Below are 22,682 nucleotides of genomic sequence, written 5' to 3'. Positions count from 1 at the left end.
ATAAGTCATCTCCTTTGTACGTGGATCAGTGTTGTACTTCTTTGTATTCTTCCCATTGCTAGTATGGACCTTGTGAAATGCATTTTTTTCAGACTAATTAAAGCTGTCATGACGTAAACATTTCGATGCATTCGTCTATGTTAATGTAAATGCCTTATTGTTTACATTGTCTGAGTTTTAGTATTATTCCAATCTACAGGAATGTAGGTTTAACAATCTGAGCATGCGCGGTTGACCACCAGGCAGTGACGCGCAGCAACATTTGGACTGCACCATTTCTGGTCATAAGTAGGAAATTTGATGAAAATCTGAGACAATGCAGATGCATCACTGATAGTGTTTGTAAACATCATGCATCATTCGAATTACGGTGTAATTTGTAATAAGTGATGCTGACCTGGAGATGAGATGTTGAATGGTCTCCAGCTCCTGATTGCGGCCTTCGCTTTGCTGTGATCCGGAATGGCGGCTGCTCCGGTGAACAAGCTTCTGCTGCCGGTGGAGAGTGGCTCCCGGCTCCATCGCACTGCGAGCGGCTGCTCGGTCAAGGTGAGTGTGGGGCTTGACTGCACCTAAACCTCAGCGGTTTCCGGCTCAGAGCTCCATTTGCTGTTCTGCTCTTCAGGCCGGCTCTTCAATCCTGTCGCCTTGGCTGCACCCCCTTCCCTGCCTCCCGAGCCCCCTTCCCTGCCTCCTGAGCCCCCCTATGCCCCAATTCCCCTTCCCCCTTCCCCATGCCCCCCTTACCCGCCCCTCCCCCATGCCCCCTCTCGTCCCCCCCTGCCCACATCATATCCATGTTGCTACTGTCTCTTTTATTCCATGAGTTACAAGTTTGCTCACAAGTCTGTTATGTGGCACTATATCAAAAGCCTTTTGAAAATCCATGTACACTACATCAACTTCATTGCCCTCATCAACTCTCTCTGTTACCTTCACAAAAAAACTCAGCAATTAGTTAAACATGGTTTTCCCTTAAGAAATCCATGCTGGCTTTCCTTAATTAACTCGCATTTGTCCATGTGACTATTGATTTTTGTCCCAAATTTTTTTTTCTAGAAGTTTCTCCACCACTAAAGTTAAACTGACTGGCCTGTTGTTGCTGGGCTTATCTTTACACCCTTTTTTGAACAAGGGTGTAACATTTCCAATTCGCCAGTCCTCCGGCACCACGCCCGAGTTTAAGGAAGACTGAAAAATTATGGCCAGTGCCTCTGCAATTTCCACCCTCACTTCCCTCAGTATCCTTGGATGAGGTGAGAGTGACTGCCCTTGACATCAAGGCAGAATTTGACTGAGTATGGCATCAAGGAGCCCTAGCAAAACTGAGGTCAATGGGAATCAGCGGGAAAACCCTCCGCTGGCTGGAGTCATACCTAGCGCAAAAGAAGATGGTTGTGGTTGTTGGAGGTCAATCATCTGAGCTCCAGGACATCACTGCAGGAGTTCCTCAGGGTAGTGTCCTAGGCCCAACCATCTTTAGCTGCTTCATCAATGACCTTCCTTCAATCATAAGGTCAGAAGTGGGGATGTTCGCTGATGATTGCACAATGTTCAGCACAATTCGTGACTCCTCAGATACTGAAGCAGTCCGTGTAGAAATGCAGCAAGACCTGGATAATGTCCAGGCTTGGGCTGATAAGTGGCAAGTAACATTCGCGCAGCACAAGTGCCAGGCAATAACCATCTCCAACAAGAGAGAATCTAACCATCTCCCCTGGACATTCAATGGCATTACCATCACTGAATCCCCCACTATCTACATCCTAGGGGCTACCATTGATCCGAAACTGAACTGGAGTAGCCATATAAATACTGTGGCTACAAGAGCAGGTCAGAGACTAGGAATCCTGCGGCGAGTAACTCACCTCCTGACTCCCCAAAGCCTGTTCACCATCTACAAGGCACAAGTCAGGAGTGTGATGGAATACTCTCCACTTGCCTGGATGGGTGCAGATCCAACAACACTCGAAGCTCGACACCATCCCGGACAAAGCAGCCCGCTTGATTGGCAACCCATCCACACACATTCACTCCCTCCATCACCGACGCACAGTGGCAGCAGTGTGTGCCATCTACAAGATCCACTGCAGCAATGCACCAAGGCTCCTTAGACAGCACCTTCCAAACCAGCAACCTCTACCAACTAGAAGGAAAAGGGCAGCAAATACATGGGAACACCACCACCTGCAAGTTCCCCTCCAAGTCACACACCATCCTGACTTGGAACTATATCGCCGTTCCTTCACTGTCACTGGGTCAAAATCCTGGAACTCCCTTCCTAACAGCACTGTGGGTGTACCTACCCCACATGGACTGCAGCGGTTCACGAAGGCAGCTCACCACCACCTTCTCAAGGGCAATTAGGGATGGGCAATAAATGCTGGCCTGGCCAGCGATGCCCACATCCCAGGAATGAATTTTTTTTAAAAACTGATCCTGGTGCTTTATCCACTTTACAACCTATCAAATATGTCCTTTTTTAAAATCAATTTTAAACCCCTCTAGTGTGACTTACCTCCTCTTTTAACATTGCCTGGGTTGCATCATCTTCCTTGGTAAAGACAGATGCAAAGTATTCATTTAATACCTCAGCTATGCCTTCTACCTCTATGTGTAAATCCCCTTTCTGTTCCCTAATCGGCCCCACACCTTTTACCACCCCTTTACTATTTATATGCCTATAGAAAACTTTGGGCTTTCCCTTTAATGCTATCTGCCAGTCTCTTTTCATGCTCTCTTTGCTTCTCTTATTTGCTTTTTCACACCCCTTTTGGACCTTCTGTATTCAGCCTGGTTCTCAATAGTATTTTCTGCCTGGCATCTGTCATAAGCACACGTTTTCTTCTTTACCTTAATCACTACCTCTTTTGTCATCCGGGATCTCTGGATTTGTTGCCCTACTTTTCCCCTTTGAGGGAACATACCTTGTTTGTGCCCGAACTATCTCTTCTTTGAAGGTAGCCCATTGTTCATCTACAGGTTTTCCTGCCACATTTTGATTCTAATTTATTCGCCCAGCTCCATTCTTCCCCCATTGAAGTTGGCCTACCCCCAGTTAATTATTCTTACCCTAGATTACACTTTGTCCTTTTCCATAGTCAGCCTAAATCTTAGCAAAAACAGGAAGGCAGATTATTATCTGAACGGCTATAAACTGAGAGAGGGGAATATGCAACGAGACCTGGGTGTTCTCGTACACCAGTCGCTGAAGGTAAGCATGCAGGTGCAACAGACGGTAAAAGAGGCAAATGGTATGTTGGCCTTCATAGCGCGAGGATTCGAGTACAGGAGTAGGGATGTCTTGCTGCAGTTATGCAGGGCCTTGGTGAGGCCACACCTGGAATGTTGTGTGCAGTTTTGGTCTCCTTATCTGAGGAAGGATGTTCTTGCTATAGAGGGAGTGCAGCGAAGGTTTACGAGACTGATTCCTGGGATGGCGGGACTGACATATGAGGAAAGATTGAGTCGGTTAAGATTATATTCGCTGGAGTTCAGAAGAGTGAGGGGGGATCTCATCGAAACCTATAAAATTCTAACAGGACTTGACAGGGTAGATGCAGGAAGGATGTTACCGATGGTGGGGGAGTCCAGAACCAGGGGTCATAGTCTAAGGATACGGGGCAAACCTTTCAGGACTGAGATGAGGAGAAATTTCTTCACCTAGAGAGTGGTGATCCTGTGGAATTCGCTACCACAGAAAGCAGTTGAGGCCAAAACATTGTTTATTTTCAGGGAGTTAGATATAGCTTTTGTGTCTAAAGGGATCAAAAGGGTATGGGGCGAAAGCGGGGACAGGTTATTGAGTTGTATGATCAGCCATGATCATAATGAATGGCGGAGCAGGCTCGAAGGGCCGAATGGCCTACTCCTGCTCCTATTTTCTATGTTTCTATGATACAATGATCACTGTCCCCTAAATGCTATCCTACTGATATTTGGTCCAATTGGCCCACCTCATTCCCAAGAACCAGGTCTAGCAGTGTCTCCTTTCTCGTTGGACTCGCAACATACTGTTGTCGAAAATTTCCCTGAACACACTCTAGGAACTCTTGCCCCTCACTGGCCTTTACTATTATCCCAGTCTAGGTTTGGATAATTAAAGTCCCCCCTTATAACTACCCTATAATTTTTACAACTCTCTGTAATTTCCTTGCAAATTTGTTCCTCCACGTCCTTCCCACTAGCTGGTGGCCTATAGACAACACCGAGCACCTTTCTTGTTCCTTAGCTCTAGCCAAATTGAATCTGTCCTCGACCCCTCTGGGACATCCTTTTTCTCCAGCACTGCAATGCTCTCAATCAATACTGCCACCCCTTCTCCTTTTTTTCCCTTGTCCATCTTTCCTGAACACCTTGTATCCAGGAATATTTAACACCCAGTCCTGCCCTTTTTAAACACAGTTCAAAGCTGGTTATGTTACTTTGATATTGAAGACTTCCTCAGTGGCTCTGAGTTTATCCAGCATCAGAAAGACGCCAGTTCAGTCCCATGTGAGTTTTGATCCCTGTTGGGGTGGAAGTAGTAGTTTTATATTTGCCCCCTCCTCCGCCCTGAAGCACTGATGCCAATCTGTCTGTTCTCACTTCTGATTGCTATTTCATTACAGGTGAAGATAGAGTGAAAATGGGATCAAGATTGGTTCTGATGCCATGTGTGGTTGAATAGCTGTTCAACACTCAATGTCAAAGCTCCTGTGTGAATAATGGCCGCTTGGATCATGGTACTGGAGGAAAACCAGTGTTACTAAAATCATGCCCCAGCAAAGAGTCAGTGCTATCAGGCAAATGGGGATATCAGTTCAGCTTTATGATTTTTTTTTTTATTCGTTCGTGGGATGTGGGCATCGCTGGCTAAGCCTGCATTTATTCCCCATCCCTAATTTCCTTTGAGAAGGTGGTGGTGAGCTGCCTTCTTGAACTGCTGCAGTCATTGGGGTGTAGGTACACCAACAGTGCTGTTAGGAAGGGAGTTCCAGAATTGTGACCCAACAACAAAGTCATGACAACAAAGACAAGTGCTTTCCTTCCCCAAAATGTAGAGATCAATGCATAATAATTGAACAGGAATCCTGGAGGAGAATTCCTTGTAGATGTCATTTCTCCACCCCATCCTCTCCCTGTGCAAACCAATAATCAAACATCTGGGATCTTTTTAGTTTGTTCAGTTCTGTGCCATCTCCCATAGTGCATTTACCCATTGAGTCTCTTAATTTTTAGGTTCTCGAATGTGGAGTTTGTGAAGACGTATTCTCTCTGCAGGGAGACAAAGTACCTCGCTTGCTCCTTTGTGGTCACACTGTCTGTCATGATTGTCTCACCCGCCTTCCACTACAGGGGAGAGCAATACGTTGTCCATTTGACCGACAGGTGACTGAATTAGGTTGGTCCAGCAATTTATATTTCTAATAATTATAGTAGAATGTTTTAAATTTCTTATGCCATGCTGCAGTTTGAGATTTTTATGGTTTATTTTTAACAAATTGTCAATGTTGGCTTGCTTCAGTATTGCAAATTCAATTGGAACCCTTACAAGACCTATTACTTTGGCATAACACCGATTGCCTGATGATCCTAAAATGATGACTTTAGGCAGCGGCTGTTTGAGCTCTAAATAAGACATTGCAGAATAACGACGGGGTGGGAAAAACAACGCAAAAAGGTTGGCAGAACGAACGTTTTTCTGAAGAAATGCAGCTTCTGTTGACTGATCATAAGGTGCACTTGTCCTGAGAAGTTGCACCCTTGCCTTAGCAGGAAGTCGCAGTGATTTAGTGGTGGAGGATGGTTATATATTACTATTAATCCCATGGCACTATTTTGAAGAACAGCAGAAGAGATTTGCCCTGACGCTGGCTAGTATTTATCCCTCAACCAGCTTCAGTAAAACAGATAAGCTAGTCATTATCAGATTGCTGTTTGTGGGAGCTTGCTGTGTAAATTACCTGCTGCATTTCCCACATTACAACAGTGACCACACTTCAGAAGTACTCAATTGGCTGTAAAATGCTTTGGGATGTTCTCAGGTGAAAGGAGCTATATAAATGCAAGTCCTTCATTCTTTTTAATCATGCACACAAAAACTATAAGTTGGCCACAGGAGCTTCAAATAAATTATATGGGACAAGGAGCCACGAGACATTCAAGTGGCATTTGTTAAGTTGTGATGTGTTGATAGGTTGAGACCTTTTTTATTAATCAAGTGATGAACTTTGCCATTCAGTTTTTTACTGCTTTTTCTTTGTGTGTTTTGAAGATCATCTTCACCTTGATGGACTTAGTTTCATCTTATTGCTTTGAAGATAACTGCAGTGTTTCTACATGAAAAGATATTATGTATAACAAAATTAGTGTTTTACCCTCACACAACACACAATGAATTAAGAAATGTTTTGATTCTACACATTTATTTTGTTTTCCTTTTCTCATGAAAAATGTACTGAAATAGTCAAGTACTCAGAATATCCTTGGGTTGATTAGAATAGAAATTTAATAGAAGAAAATACTGAAGGCTTGATGTAGACTGAATATGAATTCATTTGACAGGTGATTCAGGTGTCTGGGGCTTAAAGAAAAATTTTGCCTTGTTGGAGCTCCTAGAACGGTTGCAGAATGGCACAGCCAATCACCATGGAGCATCTGAAGTGGTTCTGGGAATATCAGGAGAGGTACGTAACTCTGAATGTCACGTAAGTGGAAAACTATGGGATCTAAGGGAGATAATATGCCAGAGGTGGGGGCAGAAATTTGAGGAGCAGATTGACAGGCATCAATATCATGAATGGCAGATCAGGGGAAAGGGAGGTCAAAGTCCAAAGGACTGGAGGATTGCAACTGTTAAACCCTTCTTCAAAAAAGGGGAGAAGGATAAACCTGGCAATTCCAGGCCAATCAGTTTAAGGTTCAGTATGAGGACCACTGCTGTTTTTTTACATACATTAATGACTTTGACTTGGCACAAGGCACAATTTAAAAATTTGCAGATGACATGAAAATAGGAAATATAGAACATAGAACAGTACAGCACAGTACAGGCCCTTCGGCCCACGATGTTGTACCGACCCTTTAACCTACTCGAAGATCAAACTACCTACACACCCTTCATTCAACTATCATCCATGTACCTATCCAAGAGTCGCTTAAATGTCCCTAATGTATCTGCTTCTACTACCACCGCTGGCAGTGCATTCCACGCACCCACCACTCTCTGTGTAACGAACCTACCTCTGACATCTCCCCTAAACCTTCCTCCAGTCACCTTAAAATTATGCCTCCTGGTGATGGCCCTTTCCGCCCTGGGAAAAAGTCTCTAACTATCCACTCTATCTATGCCTCTCATCATCTTGTACCCCTCTATCAAGTCACCTCTCATCCTTCTTCGCTCCAATGAGAAAAGCCCTAGCTCCCTCAACCTTTCTTCATAAGACATGCCCTCCAGTCCAGGCAGCATCCTGGTAAATCTCCTCTGCACCCTCTCTAAAGCTTCCACATCCTTCCTATAATGAGGCGACCAGAACTGATCACAATATTCCAAGTGTGGTCTAACCAGGGCTTTATAGAGCTGCAGCATAACCTCGCGGCTCTTAAACTCAATCCCCCTGTTAATGAAAGCCAACACACCATATGCCTTCTTAACAACCCTATCAACTTGGGTGGCAACTTTGAGGGATCTTTGGACGTGGACCCCAAGATCCCTCTGTTCCTCCACACTGCCAAGAATCCTGTCTTTAAGCCTGTATTCTGCATTCAAATTCGACCTTCCAAAATGAATCACTTCACACTTTTCCAGGTTGAACTCCATCTGCCACTTCTCAGCCCAGCTCTGCATCCTGTCAATGTCCTGTTGCAACCTACAACAGCCCTCCACACTATCCACAACTCCAGCAACCTTTGTGTCATCGGCAAACTTACTAACCCAGCCTTCCACATCCTCATCCAAGTCATTTATAAAAATCACAAAGAGCAGAGGTCCCAGAACAGATCCCTGTGGAACACCACTGGTCACCGAGCTCCATGCTGAATACTTTCCATCTACTACCACCCTCTGTCTTCTATGGGCCAGCCAATTCTGTATCTAGACAGCCAAATTTCCCTGTATCCCATGCCTCCTTACTTTCTGAATGAGCCTACCATGGGGAACCTTATCAAACGCCTTGCTAAAATCCATATACACCACATCCACTGCTCTTCCTTCATCAATGTGTTTTGTCACATGTTCAAAGAATTCCATAAGGCTTGTGAGGCATGACCTGCCCCTCTCAAAGCCATGCTGACTATCTCTAATCAAACTATGCTTTTCCAAATAATCATAAATCCTGTCTCTCAGAATCTTCTCCAATAATTTGCCCACCACCGACGTAAGATTGACTGGTCTGTAATTCCCAGGGTTATCCCTATTCCCTTTCTTGAACAAGGGAATAACATTTGCCACCCTCCAATCATCTGGTACTACTCCAGTGGACAGCGAGGACGCAAAGATCATCGCCAAAGGCGCAGCAATCTCTTCCCTCGCTTCCCGTAAAAACCTTGGGTATATCCCATCTGGCCCCGGGGACTTATCTATCCTCATGTCTTTCAGAATTTCCAGCACATCCTCCTCTTTAACATCAACCTGTTCGAGCATATCAGCCTGTTTCATGCTGTCCTCACAAACGATAAGGTCCCTCTCATTAGTGAATACTGAAGCAAAGTATTCATTTAGGACCTCCCCTACCACCTCCGACTCCAGGCACAAGTTCCCTCCACTAACCCTGATCGGCCCTACCCTCACTCTGGCCATCCTCTTGTTCCTCACGTGTAGAACGCCTTGGGATTTTCCTTAATCCTACCCGCCAAGACTTTTTCATGTCCCCTTCTAGCTCTCCTAAGTCCATTCTTCAGTTCCTTCCTGTCTACCTTGTAACCCTCCAGAGCCCTGTCTGATCCTTGCTTCCTCAACCTTAAGTAAGCTTCCTTCTTCCTCTTGATTAGCTGTTCCACATCTCTTGTCATCCAAGGTTCCTTCACCCTACCATCCCTTCCTTGCCTCATCGGGACAAACCTATCCAGCAGTCGCAGCAAGTGCTCCCTAAACAACCTATACATTTCTGTCGTGCATTTCCCTGAGAACATCTGTTCCCAATTTAAGCTCCCCAGTTCCTGCCTAATAGCATTGTAATTCCCCCTCCCCCAATTAAATATTTTCCCATCCCGTCTGCTCCTATCCCTCTCCATGACTATAGTTCGTTGCCAAGCACCAAATCCAACATAGCCTCCCCTCTAGTCGGCCTATCTACATATTGAGTTAGGAAAGCTTCCTGGACACACCTGACAAAAACTGCTCCATCCAAACTATTTGCACTAAGGAGGTTCCAATCAATATTAGAGAAGTTGAAGTCACCCATGCCAACAACCCTGTTACTTCTGCACCTTTCCAAAATCTGCCTCCCAATCTGATCCTCCGTATCTCTGTTGCTATTGGGGGGTCTATAGAAAACTCCCAATAAAGTGACTGCTCCTTCCCTGTTTCTGACTTCCACCCATACTGACTCAGTAGACAAACCCTCTTCGACGACCTCCCTTTCTGCAGCTGTGATACTATCCCTGATTAGCAATGCCACTCCCCCACCTCTTTTACCTCCCTCCCTATTCCTTTTGAAACATCTAAACCCCGGAACATCCAACATCCATTCCTGCCCCTGTGATATCCAAGTCTCCGTAATGGCCACAACATCGTAGCTCCAAGTACTGATCCATAGTACTGATTTATAGTATGTAATTGTCTGCACTGAGTGCTGCTGGAGGGCACAGAGTGTGAAGAAGGAGTTTGGTAAGTGAGTGGATTTTAAGGATTAATTTCTCGAGTCTAGTTTTGGTTTTGTTTGTTTATTTACATTTAGCAATTAACTGAAATTACTGTTTAAGTTGAGAGGCAAGTTAGGTTTCTTAGTTTTAAATAGGGGTATACAAGGGGTAAGTGAGGGAGTTCGGTAAGGAGGGGAACTATAAATGAATTAAGAGAAAATAAATTAAATTAAATTAACACAATAAAGATGGCAGACAGGTGACATGTCGCGGCTGCAGTATGCCATGGCAACCACGTCTGTAGTAAGTGTCTGCGGCTTGAACTTCAGCTCAGAGTCATTGAGCTGGAGGCCGAGCTGCAGACTGTGATGCATCGGGGAGGGGGAAAGTTACCTGGACACGTTGGTCCAGAAGGCAGTCACACTCGTTAGGATAGGGTGATCAATTTTGGTCAGGGACAGGAGGGTGTGACTGCGAGTCAAGCAGGTAAGGGGATCGAGAAGGTGGGAGTGGAGGAGCTTCAGCCCTTGCAATTGAGCAGCAAGTTCAAGACTCTTGCAACTATATGGACAAGAGCGAGGGCTGTAGTGTGGATGAGCAGACTGACCATGGCACCATGGTACAGGAAGCCGTTCAAGTGGAGGGAGCAAAAAGGAAAGTAGTGGTAGTAGGGGACAGTATAGTGAGGGGGATTGACACTGTTCTCTGCAGCAAAGAGCAAGAGTCCAGAAGACTGTGTTGCCTGACCAGTGCCAGGGTTTGGGACATCTGCTCAGGGCTGGAGGGGGAGGATCCAATCGTTGTGGTCCATGTAGGTACCAACGACGTAGGCAGGACAAAGGAAGAAGTTCTGTATAGTCAAGATGAGGAGCTAGGCACCAAATTAAGAAGCAGAACCTTAAAGGTAATAATTTCTGGATTATTACCTGAACCATGTGCAAATTGGAATAGGGCAAATAAGATTAGAGAAATTTTCCAGGACTAGGGAGAATGGGGAATTGAAGGAAATAAGTATTAGTAAGAAGATTGTATTGGAGAAATTAATGGGGCTGAAGGTTGATATGTCCCCAGGACTTGATATTCTACATCCCAGACTGTTGAAAGAGGTAGCTGTGGAGATAGTGGATGCATTGGTGATCATCTTTCAAAATTCTGTAGATTCTGGAATGGTTCCTGCAGATTGGAAGGTAGCAAATGTCACCCCACTATTTAAGAAGGGAGGGAGCGACAAAACTGGGAACTACAGACCTGTTAGCCATACATCAGGCGTAGTGAAAATGCTAGAATCTATTCCAAAGGATGTGATAAATGGACACTTGGATAATAATCTGGGCATAGTCAACATAGATTTATGAATGGGAAATCATGTTTGGTGAACCTGTTGGAGTTTTTTTTGAGGATGTTACTAACAAAATTGATAAAGGGGAGTCGGTGGACGTGGTATAATTGGATTTTCAGAAGGCTTTTGATAAAGTCCCCTGCAGGAGATTGGTTAGCAAAATTAAAGCACATGGAATAGGAGGTAACATACTGGCATGGATTAAGGATTGGTTAACAGGCAGAAAGCAGAGAGTTAGGATGAACGGGTCATTCTCGCGTTGGCAGCTGTGACTAGTGGAGTGCTGCAAGGATCAGTACTTAGGCCCCAGCTATTCACAATATATATCGATGATTTGGATGTGGGGACCAAATGTAGTATTTCCAAGTTCGCGGAAGACACAAAACTAGGTGGGAATGTGTGTTGTGAGGATGATGCAAACTGGCTTCGAGGGGATTTGGACAGACTCAGTGAGTGGGCTGGAACATGGCAGATGGAATATAATGTGGAAAAATGTGAGGTTATCCACTTTGGTAGGAGGAACAGATGTGTAGAGTATTTCTTAAATGGTAAGAGATTAGAAAGTGTAGATATACAAAGGGACCTAGGTGTCCTCATCAGTAAGTCACTGAAAACTAACAGACAGGTGCAGCAAGCAGTTAGGAAGAATAATGGTATGTTAGCCTTTATTGCAAGAGGATTTGAGTACAGGAGTAGTGAAGTATAGAACCTTGGTTAGACCGCACCAGGAGTACTCTGTGCAGTTTTGGTCCCCTTACCATGGGAAGGATATTGCCATAGAGGGAGTGCTATGAAGGTTCATCAGACTTGTTCCCGGGATGGCAGGACTATCCTATGAAGAGGAATTGGGGAAACGGGTCCTGTATTCTCTAGAGTTTCGAAGAATGAGAGGTGATCTCATTGAAACCGACAAAATACTTAAAGGGATAGACAGGGTAGATGTAGGTGAAATGTTTCGCCTGGTTTGGGGGTCTAGAACCAGGGGACACAATTTCACAATAAGGGGGAAGCCACTTAGGCCAGAAATGAGGAGAAATTTCTTTAGAAACATAGTAAAATAGGAGCAGGAGTAGACCATTCGGCCCTTCGAGCCTGCACCTCCATTCAATATGATCATGGCTGATCATCCAAACTCTGTACCCTGTTCCTCCTTTCTCCCTGTATCCCTTGACCCTTTCGGCCCCAAGAACAATATCTAACTCTTTCTTGAATATATTTAATGATTTGGCCTCAACTGCTTTCTGTGGTAGAGAATTCCACAGGTTCACCACTCTGGGTGAAGAAATCCCTCCTCATCTCAGAGGTTGTGAATCTTTGGAATTCTCTACCCCAGAGGGCTGTGGAAGCTCAGTCATTGAGTATGTTTAAAGCAACAATTGTCATTTCTAAATACCAATGACATTAAGGGATATGGGAATAGTGTGGGAAAAAGGCATTGAAGTGGAAGATCAACCATAGAGTCATAGAATGAAAGAGCACTGAAACAGGCCCTTCTGCCAACCGAGTCTGTGCCAACCAACAACATTAATCCTACATTAATCCCATATTCCCTACCACATCCCCACCATTCTCCTACCACCTCCCTACACTAGGGGCAATTTACAATGGCCAATTTACCTATCAACCTGCAAGTCTTTGGCTTTTTTTTTAGATTAGCGATACAGCACTGAAACAGGCCCTTCGGCCCACCGAGTCTGTGCCGAACATCAACCACCCATTTATACCAATCCTACACTAATCCCATATTCCTACCAAACATCCCCACCTGTCCCTATATTTCCCTACCACCTACCTATACTAGTGACAATTTATAATGGCCAATTTACCTATCAACCTGCAAGTCTTTTGGCTTGTGGGAGGAAACCGGAACACCCGGCGGAAACCCACACGGTCACAGGGAGAACTTGCAAACTCCGCACAGGCAGTACCCAGAACCGAACCCGGGTTGCTGGAGCTGAGAGGCTGCGGTGCTAACCACTGCGCCACTGTGCCGCCCCAAATCACATTGAATGGCGGAGCAGGCTCGATGGCCTATTGTTCCTATGTTACTATGAATGCGTGGCTCTAAGACTGGTGTGGTAGAAGTGGGTTCCAGTTCGTGGGGCACTGGGGAAAGTGGGGGCTGTACCATTGGGACGGTCTACACCTGAACTGTGCTGGGACTGGTGTTCTAGTGAGTCACATAACTGGGGAAGTAGAGAGGGTTTTAAACTAAATAGTGGGGCAAAGGATTGAATTTGGGAAGATGTGGGAAATCAAAGAGTAGAGACAGGGCAAGAGAGAAAGGTATTAATATGGGAAAAGATAACCAGACAGTGACAGGAAGGGACAGTGATTACAAATCTAAGAGTAAATCAGAAGACAAGGCTAGAGGTTAGAAAAATAATAAAAGGACAAAACTAAAGGCTCTGTATCTGAATGCAGGTAGCATTCAAAACAAAACAGATGAACTGAATTAAAAATAAGTACGATCTGATGGCCATTACAGGGCCATGGCTCCAGGGTGGCATAGATTGGGACCTGAATATTGAAGACATTTAGGAATTACAGGAAGCTAGGAAAAGGTGGAGGGTGGCTCTGGTAATTAATAACGGTATTAGCACAATAGAGTAGGGATGACCTAAGTTCAGGCAACCAGGATGTGGAAGCAGTTTGGGTTGAAATGAGAAATGTTAAAGGCAAGAAGTCACTTGTGGTGTACAGGCCCCCTAACAGTAACCACATGGTAGGACAGGGTATAAAGAAATAAATAATGGGTGCTTGTCAGAAAGGTATGGCGATAATCATGGGGGATTATAATGTACATTTAGATTAGAAAAATCAGATGGGCAAAGGTAGTCTAGATAAGGAGTTCATAGAATGTGTTTTTGGGATAGTTTCTTAGAACTGCACATTCTGGAGCCAACCAAAGAGCAGGCTTTACTAGACCTGGTATTGTGCAACAAGATAGGATTAATTAATGACCTCATAGTGAAGGTGCCCCGAGGCAAAAGTGATCATAATATGATTGAATTTTACATTCAGTTTGAGGGAGAGAAGAGTGGGTCTAAGACTCGTATTATAAACTTAAATAAGGGCAATTGAGACCATGAAAGCAGAGCTAGCTAAAGTGAACTGGCAAAGTAGGTTAAGGGATACGTCAATAGAGATGCAGTGGTAGATATTCAAGGGGATATTTCAGAATACACAATAGATACATTCCAATGAGAAGGAAAAATTCCAAGGGGAGGATCCACTACCAGTGGTTAACTAAAAAGATAGTATCAAATTTAAAGAAAAAGCATATAATTGCACAAAGATGGGTGGTAGGTCAGAAGATTGGACAGAATATAAAAAGCAGCAAAGAACAACTAAAAGATGAGTAAGGAGAGAAAAATTAGAGTATGAGAGAAAGCTGGTGAGAAATATAAAGTCAGATAATAAGGGTTTCTATAGATATTTAAAAAAGAAAAGTTAACAAAGTGAGCGTTGGTCCTATAGAAAGTGAGTCTGGAGAATTAATAAGGGAAAATAAGGAGATGGCAGATGAATTGAACAGGTATTTTGCATTGGTCTTCATTAGAGGATACAAATAACATGCCAGAAATAGTTGTAAATCAGGAAATGGAAGGGAGGGAGGAACTCAAGAAAATTACAATCACCAGGGAAGTGGTACTGAGCAAATAGTTGGAGCTGCAGGCTGACAAGTCCCTGGGTCCTGATGGACTTCATCCTAGGATCTAAGAAGAAGTGGCCAGTGAGATAGTTGATGCGTGGCTTTTGATTTTTCCATAATTCCCTAGATTCGGGGAAGGTTCCATTAGATTGGAAAACAGCGAATGTAATTCCTTTATTCAAAAAGGGAAGGAGACAGAAAGCAGGAAACTGCAGGCTAGTTAGCTTAACTTCTGTCATAGGGAAAATGTTAAGCTATTATTAAAGACATTATAGCAGGAAGCCCTTCAAAACACTCCTACAGGGGATGCAGAGACCAAGTGGACCCACATCAGCGATGCCATCTATGACTCAGCTATGACCACCTATGGCAAACGTGTGAAGCAGAATGCAGACTGGTTTCAATCTCACTTTGAAGAGCTGGAACCTGTCATAGCCACTAAACGCATTGCACTGTTGAACTACAAGAAAGCTCCCAGCGAGTTAACATCCGGAGCACTTAAAGCACGCAGAAGCGCTGCACGTAGAACAGCCAGGCGCTGCGCAAATGACTACTGGCAACACCTATGCAGTCATATTTAGCTGGCCTCCGACACTGGAAACATCAGAGGAATGTATGATGGCATTGAGAGCTTTTGGGCCAACCATCAAGAAGATCGCCCCCCTCAAATCTAAATCAGGGGACACAATCACTGACCAATGCAAGCAAATGGACTGCTGGGTGGAGCACTACCTAGAACTGTGCTCCAGGGAAAATGTTGTCACTGAGACCGCCCTCAATGCAGCCCAGTCTCTGTCAGTCATGGATGAGCTGGACGTACAGCCAACAAAATTGGAACTCAGTGATGCCATTGATTCTCTAGCCAGCAGAAAAGCCCTTGGGAAGGACGGCATTACCCCTGAAATAATAGAGTGCTAAGCCTGCTATACTCTCAGCACTCTGCGAATTGCTTTGCCTGTGCTGGGACGAGGGAGCAGTACCACAGGACATGCGCGATGCCAATATCATCACCCTCTATAGGAACAAGGGTGACCGCGGTGACTGCAACAACTGCCGTGGAATCTCCCTGCTCAGCATAGTGGGGAAGGTCTTCGCTCCAGTCGCTTTAAACAGGCTCCAGAAGCTGGCTGAGCGTGTCTACCCTGAGGCACAGTGTGGCTTTCGAGCAGAGAGTTCCACCATCGACATGCTGTTCTCCATTCGCCAGCTACAGGAGAAATGCTGCGAACAAGAGATTCCCCTCTATGTTGCTTTCATTGATCTCACCAAAGCCTTCGATCCCGTCAGCAGACGTGGTCTCTTCAGACTACTAGAAAAGATTGGATGTCCAGCAAAGCTACTAAGAATCATCACCTCATTCCATGACAATATGAAAGGCACAATTCAGCATAGCAATGCTTCATCAGACCCCTTTCCTATCCTGAGTGGCGTGAAACAGGGCTGTGTTCTCGCACCTGCACTGTTTAGGATCTTCTTCTCCCTGCTGCTCTCACATGCGTTCAAGTCTTCAGAAGAAGGAATTTTCCTCCACACAAGATCAGGTGCCCGTCTAAGAGCAAAGACCAAAGTACGGAAAGTCGTCATCAGGAAACTCCTCTTTGCTGACGATGCTGTATTAACATCTGACACTGAAGAGTGTCTGCAGAGACTCATCGACAGGATTGTGGCTGCCTGCAACGAAGTTGGCCCAACCATCAGCCTCAAGAAAACGAACATCATGGGACAGGACGTGAGAAATGCTCCATCCATCAATATCGGCGACCACACTCTGGAAGTGGTTCAGGAGTTTATCTACCTAGGCTCAACTATCACCAGTAACCTGTCTCGATGCAGAAATCAACAAGTGCATGGGAAAGGCTTTCATTGCTATGTCCAGACTGGCCAAGAGAGTGTGGGAAAATGGCGCACTGACACGGAACACAAAAGTCCGAGTGCATCAAGCCTGTGTCCTCAGTACCATGCTCTATGGCAGCAAGGCCTGGACAATGTATGTCAGCCAAGAGCGACATCTCAATTCATTCCATCTTCGCTGCCTCCGAAGAATCCTTGGCATCAGGTGGTAGGACCGTATCTCCAACACAGAAGTCCTCGAGGTGGTCAACATCCCAGAATATACACCCTACTGAGCCAGCGGCGCTTGAGATGGCTTGGCCATGTGAGCCACATGGAAGATGGCAGGATCCCCAAGGACACATTGTACAGCGAGCTCGTCACTGGTATCAGACCCAGCGGCCGTCCATGTCTCCGCTTTAAAGACGTCTGCAAATGCGACATGAAGTCCTGTGACATTGATTACAAGTCGTGGGAGTCAGTTGCCAGCGATCGCCAGAGCTGGCGGGCAGCCATAAAGGCAGGGCTAAAGTGTGGCGAGTCGAAGAGACTTAGCAGTTGGCAGGAAAAAAGACAGAAGTGCAAGGGGAGAGCCAACTGTGTAACAGCCCCAACAACCAATTTTATCTGCAGCACCTGTAGAAGAGCCTGTCACTCTAGAATTGGCCTTTATAGCCACTCCAGGCACTGCTTCACAAACCACTGACCACCTCCAGGCACTTACAAAGATAGTTAGGAAAGTAAATTGTGAGGAGGACATGAGGCTACAAAGGGATATAGATAGGTTAAGTGAGTAGGCAAAGACCTGGCAAATGGGGTATAATGTGGGAAAATGTGAAATTGTCCATTTTGGCAGGAAGAATAAAAACGAAGCATATTCTCTAAACGCTGAGAAATTACAGAGCTGTGAGGTGCAGAGGGATCTGGATGTCCTAGTGCATGAATCGCAAAAGTTTAGTATGCAGGTACAGCAAGTAATTCGGAAAGTGTCATGCTAGGCTCTCGCCTGCCAGGAATGAGGCACATTAATTTTGTCATGAACGTTGATTTTAAACTGTTAGTGGAGTGAGGGGAGGACTTGTTGAACAGGTTAGCCATGGCTGGAAAATACATTTGCATGTTAACAGACGGTGTTTGGAAGGACAAAGCAGTCACTCCCTGACATTCAACCCACAATGGACCTTTGTTCACCAGACTTTGGAGGTGGGGGAGCTCGCATTCCAGGTTGACTACTAAGATGGCCGAATACACAAACGGACATGGTCAAACCAGCTAGTCACATGACTAAACTGCTGGGCCACATGAATTTTTTGAATTTGTACAAACAGTTTGGGCAGAAAGCTGTTTGCTCCTGGACTGAGAAGATATATCTCCTGTCTGCTCCCATCTCATTCTCACAAGCCTTTGAATCCACTGAAGACACATGAACCCCAAGAGAGAAAAGTCTCCCACAGCAAACAAGGTTTAAGAAGAATACTGGACCCCAACGAAAAGCAAGATCTACCTACAATCAAGGACTCTACAGTGAGCTCAAAGAACCGTAACAACAATTCTTCAGATATTGCTTCGTACCTTTCCACTTTATTTATCTTCTACTCTTTTCTTCTCTTTTCTATCTCTATTTGCATGTGTGTATTGCATATGCATGCTTGCGAGGAGCGTGGCGTGTATCCGTAGGCGTTAACCGAATTCGAGTTTAAGTTTAATAAACTTCAACTTTTTTTTATTCATTCATGGGATGTGGGCATCACTGGCCAGGCCAGCATTTATTGCCCATCCCTAATTGCCCTAGAGAAGGTGGTGGTCTTCTTGAACCGCTGCAGACCATTTGGGGTAGGTATACCCACAGTGCTGTTAGGAAGGGAGTTCCAGCATTTTGACCCAGCGACAGTGAAGGAACGGCGCGAGAGTTCCAAATCAGGATAGTGTGTGACTTGGAGGGGAACTTGCAGGTGGTGGTGTTCCCATGTATTTGCTGCCCTTGTTCTTCTTGTTGGTGGAGGGAGTGAATGTTTGTAGATGGGGTGCCAATCAAGCGGGCTGCTTTGTCCGGGATGGTGTCGAGCTTCTTGAGTGTTGTTGGAGCTGCACCCATCCAGGCAAGTGGAGAGTATTCCATCACACTCTTGACATGTGCCTTGTAGATGGTGAACAGGCTTTGGGGAGTCAGGAGGTGAGTTACTCGCCTCAGGATTCCTAGCCTCTGACCTGCTCTTGTAGCCATGGTATTTTATATGGCTACTCCAGTTCAGTTTCTGGTCAATGGTAGCCCCTAGGATGTTGATAGTGGGGGATTCAGCGATGGTAATGCCGTTGAATGTCATGGGGAGATGGTTAGATTCTCTCTTGTTGGAGATGGTCATTGCCTGGCACTTATGTGGCGCGAATGTTACTTGCCACTTCTCAGCCCAAGCCTGGATATTGTCCAGGTCTTGCTGCATTTCTACACGGACTACTTCAGGATCTGAGGAGTCGCAAATGGTGCTGAACATTGTGCAATCATCAGCGAACATCCTCACTTCTGACATTATAATTGAAGGAAGGTCATTGATGAAGCAGCTGAAGATGGTTGGGCCTAGGACAGTACCCTGAGGAACTCCTGCAGTGATGTCCTGTTTCTTCTTTAAACCTAAGAAAGCCCATTTGTGTTGTTTTTTTTTTTGCTTTACAATTGGAAAGCGGTGAACAAGGATTCACCAAGAGGGAGCTAAAAACACTGTGTATTTAAAATTAAACCCTGTTGCAGTAAGACCAGGTGAAGGCTGAAAGAGAACCCTAGACCTCTTTTTCACCTGTTCGTAACAAAAACTAATAGAATGTTATCATTGATTGCAAGGGGAATTGACTACAAAAGTAGGGAGGTTATGCTTCAGCTATACATGACGTTGGTGAGACCACATCTGGAGTACTGTGTACAAGTATTGGCCTCCTTATTTAAGGAAGGATGTAAATGCATTGGAAGCACTTCTGGGAAGGTTTACTAGACTAATACCTGGAATGGGCGGGTTGTCTTATGAGGAAAGCTTGGAGTAGGCTTGTATCGCTGGAGTTTAGAAGAGTAAGAGGCGACTTGATTGAAACATACAAGATCTTGAGGTGTGTTGACAGGGTAAATGTGGAAAGGATGTTTCCTGTTGTGGGAGAATCTAGAACTAGGGGTCACTATTTAAAAATAAGGGGTCGTCCACTTAACACCTAGATAAGGAGATTTTTTTTCTCAGGGTTGTGAATCTTTGGAACTCTCTTTCTCAAAAGGCGGTGGAAGCAGAGTCTTTGTTTGTAAGGCAGAGCTGGATGGATTGTTGATAAGCAAGGGGGTGAAAGGGTATTGGGGGTAGGCGGGAATGTGTAGTTGAGATTACAATCAGATCAGCCATGATCTTATGGAATGGCGGAGCAGTCTTCAGGGGCCAAGTGGCCTACTCCTGCTTCTAATGTGTATGTTCGTATGTAAAAAGTGAGGAAGCTAATAATAGACTTCAGGAGAACATAGGCTGGTGGAATGGATGGACATATGACAGATTAAGTTCAGTGTAGAAAAGTGTGAGGTGATGCATTTTGGTAGGAATAATGAGGGACAATACATGCTAAGTGGCACAATTTTAAAGGGGTTGCAAGAAGACGAGAGACTTTTGAGTGTTTGTGCATCAAACTTTGAAGGTGGCAGGACAGGTAAGCAAAGCAGTTATTAAAGTATATGGGACTCTGGGCTTTATAAATAGAGGCACAGAATAAAAAAGCCAGGAAGTTATGATAAACCTGTAGAAAACACTAGTTTGGCCCCATCTGGAGTGGCTAATTCTAAATCTGGGCACTGCATTTTTGGAAGGATGTAAAGGTTCCAGAGATAAGGGATTATAGTTATTTGGATTGACCAGAGAGGCTGGGATTGTTCTCCTTGGAACAGAGAAGGCTCAGAGGAGATTTGAGAGAGATGCTTAAAATCGTAAGGGGTTTGAGTAGAGTAAATCAAGAGAAACGTTCCAATGGCTGAAGGGTCGGTAACCAGAGGAAACCGATTTAAGCTGATTGACAAAAGAGCCAGAGGAAAAACTTTTAATGCAATGAACGATTATGATTTGGAATGCACTGCCTGATAGTACTGGATAAAAAGGGAATTTGATAAATACTTCAGAGAGAACTTCAGGGATATGGGTAAAGAGCTAGGCTGTCAGACTAACGGGGTTGCTATTCCAAAGAACCAGAGCAGACTCGATGGCTGAATGGCCTTTTTGTGTGCTGTACTCTTCTATGATTCTATACCCGGCTTCTGACCTGACCCTGATTTTAAGTTTGGGTAATATGCCAGGTGTGATTGGGCGCTGCTTATATAAGCTTTCAGTTTTCAATCGCTGTACTTTGGAGATGGGTGAGGAATGTGGCTCCTTTTTGTTTCCAAGGTAAAGCTTTGATGTTTTTCTGAAATAGAGTAGAGCTACACAAGAAATGGGAGTACATGTTTTGCCAGAATGACAGAAACGGATATTAGTAACGGATGTTATGATGCATTCATTAAATATAGTACAATGTATAAAGTAGTCCAAGGTATGCTACTAGGTACAAAAGCAAAATACTGCGGAAGCTGGAAATCTGAAATAAAAACAGAAAATATTGGAAATACTCCGCAGGTCTTGCAGCAGTTGTGGAGAGAGAAACAGAGTTCATGTTTCTGGTCTGTGACCTTTCATCAGAACTGTTTCTCGCTCTGAAGATGCTGCAAGACTTGCTAAGTCTTTCTTTGTTGTTTTCTGTCATTACATTGCAGGGTAATGATTTAATGAATGTTATAGAGCTCTTTAGTCTGCACATTGTGATAAAATTTAAGTGATTGTCTATCAGCCAGTAATGTTATTGTATGGTACTTTCAGTTTCTTCATGTGTAGTAAACCAGTTACAATTGGACAGAAATCATATTAGTGTTTCTTGACAGTATATGAACTAACGGCCTACTTTTTTGATATGAATATTTCTGAAGCGTATTATCCGCTGTGATGAAGATGAAAACCACATTGCATCCATGTATTGTACCGTGTGCGCAACTCATCTTTGTGCAGACTGCTCCCAGCTAACACATTCTACACGGACGTTGGCCAAACATCGACGCGTACCTCTGGCTGACAAACCACATGAGAAGACCATGTGCTCTCAACACCAGGTGCATGTGATCGAGTTTGTTTGTTTGGAGGAAGGATGTCAATCAAGTCCCCTAATGTGCTGTGTATGCAAGGAATACGCAAAGCATCAAGGCCACAAGGTACTTGTAATTTTAGTTCATATGTTAAGTATGCAGCCTGCAACACTGATTTCATGTGGTCTTGTCAGAGAATTTAAAATGGAACAGATACATTAGTATTTGGAATTTCATTTTTTTTGTACAGATTTTTAAGCATTTGCTATGAGCATGTGATGTAAATTGAAAATCGAATCCGCTGAGTTATGGGCTCATTTATTGTTTCAATTCAACCTTCCCACCACTGTCTTAGTACAGAAAGGCTACCTTTCAGAAAGGAAGGTTACTTGAAAGTTTCTTCCTCTTCTCTCTCTAAACAGTGTTTTGTACTGGCCAAAAAAATGTTTTTCTGGAGGGCTGACCTTCTAGTGTTAAACTCCCTTCCCTGTCTTTTCTTTCTCACTAGCTTAAATATCCAGGGTTCAAAATAAAATTTCCTGCCTAATGTTATAAATTCTCTTTTTTTTTACAGTAATGTTTACCTTATACAATTAATTTTCTTGCTTTCAGTAGCTTTGTAAAATTTTAAAGGCGGGAAGTGGGACTGTGGATAATTGAACACCGATGTCAGCGCACTCGACCAAGTGGCCTCCTCCCCATGCTGTAAAAATTCATGATTTTCATTTACACTTTCTTTGGAGGTCTAGGTCTCTCTGAACAACTTGAGATAATTGGTCCCTATACGCACGCATACACCTTTGATTTAAACAACAACGCATCTCTCACCCCCCAGTTGTCCAATTTCAATCCTTTACTATTCAAATTTATAATTTTTTTCACTTCAGCTTGCCTGTTTTCCCTCTAATCACAAGGCTAACTCATAGATTTTGCATAGGCAAGCCACC

At 44.4% G+C, this 22,682-nt stretch overlaps 1 protein-coding gene across 2 annotated transcripts in view; it reads left to right on the top strand.

Annotated features, from left to right (window-relative positions):
• Nucleotides 1–234: 234 nt before the first annotated feature.
• The window catches only part of trim23 (tripartite motif containing 23), a 55,334-nt gene continuing 32,886 nt past the window's right edge, over nt 235–22,682 (top strand). For both annotated transcript variants that reach the window (XM_068034230.1, XM_068034221.1), the window contains exons 1-4: nt 235–549; nt 5,221–5,383; nt 6,547–6,668; nt 21,583–21,861. In XM_068034230.1, coding sequence (XP_067890331.1) covers nt 463–549; nt 5,221–5,383; nt 6,547–6,668; nt 21,583–21,861 — 651 coding nt within the window. In that variant the 5' untranslated portion in view covers nt 235–462. The remainder of the gene's footprint in view (nt 550–5,220; nt 5,384–6,546; nt 6,669–21,582; nt 21,862–22,682) is intronic.

The sequence above is a fragment of the Heterodontus francisci genome, chromosome 1 (genome assembly GCF_036365525.1).
Source record: "Heterodontus francisci isolate sHetFra1 chromosome 1, sHetFra1.hap1, whole genome shotgun sequence".
Taxonomy (NCBI): Eukaryota; Metazoa; Chordata; class Chondrichthyes; order Heterodontiformes; family Heterodontidae; genus Heterodontus; species Heterodontus francisci.
Note: the sequence above shows the minus strand (reverse complement) of the source record. Positions and strands in the feature narration are given on the sequence as shown.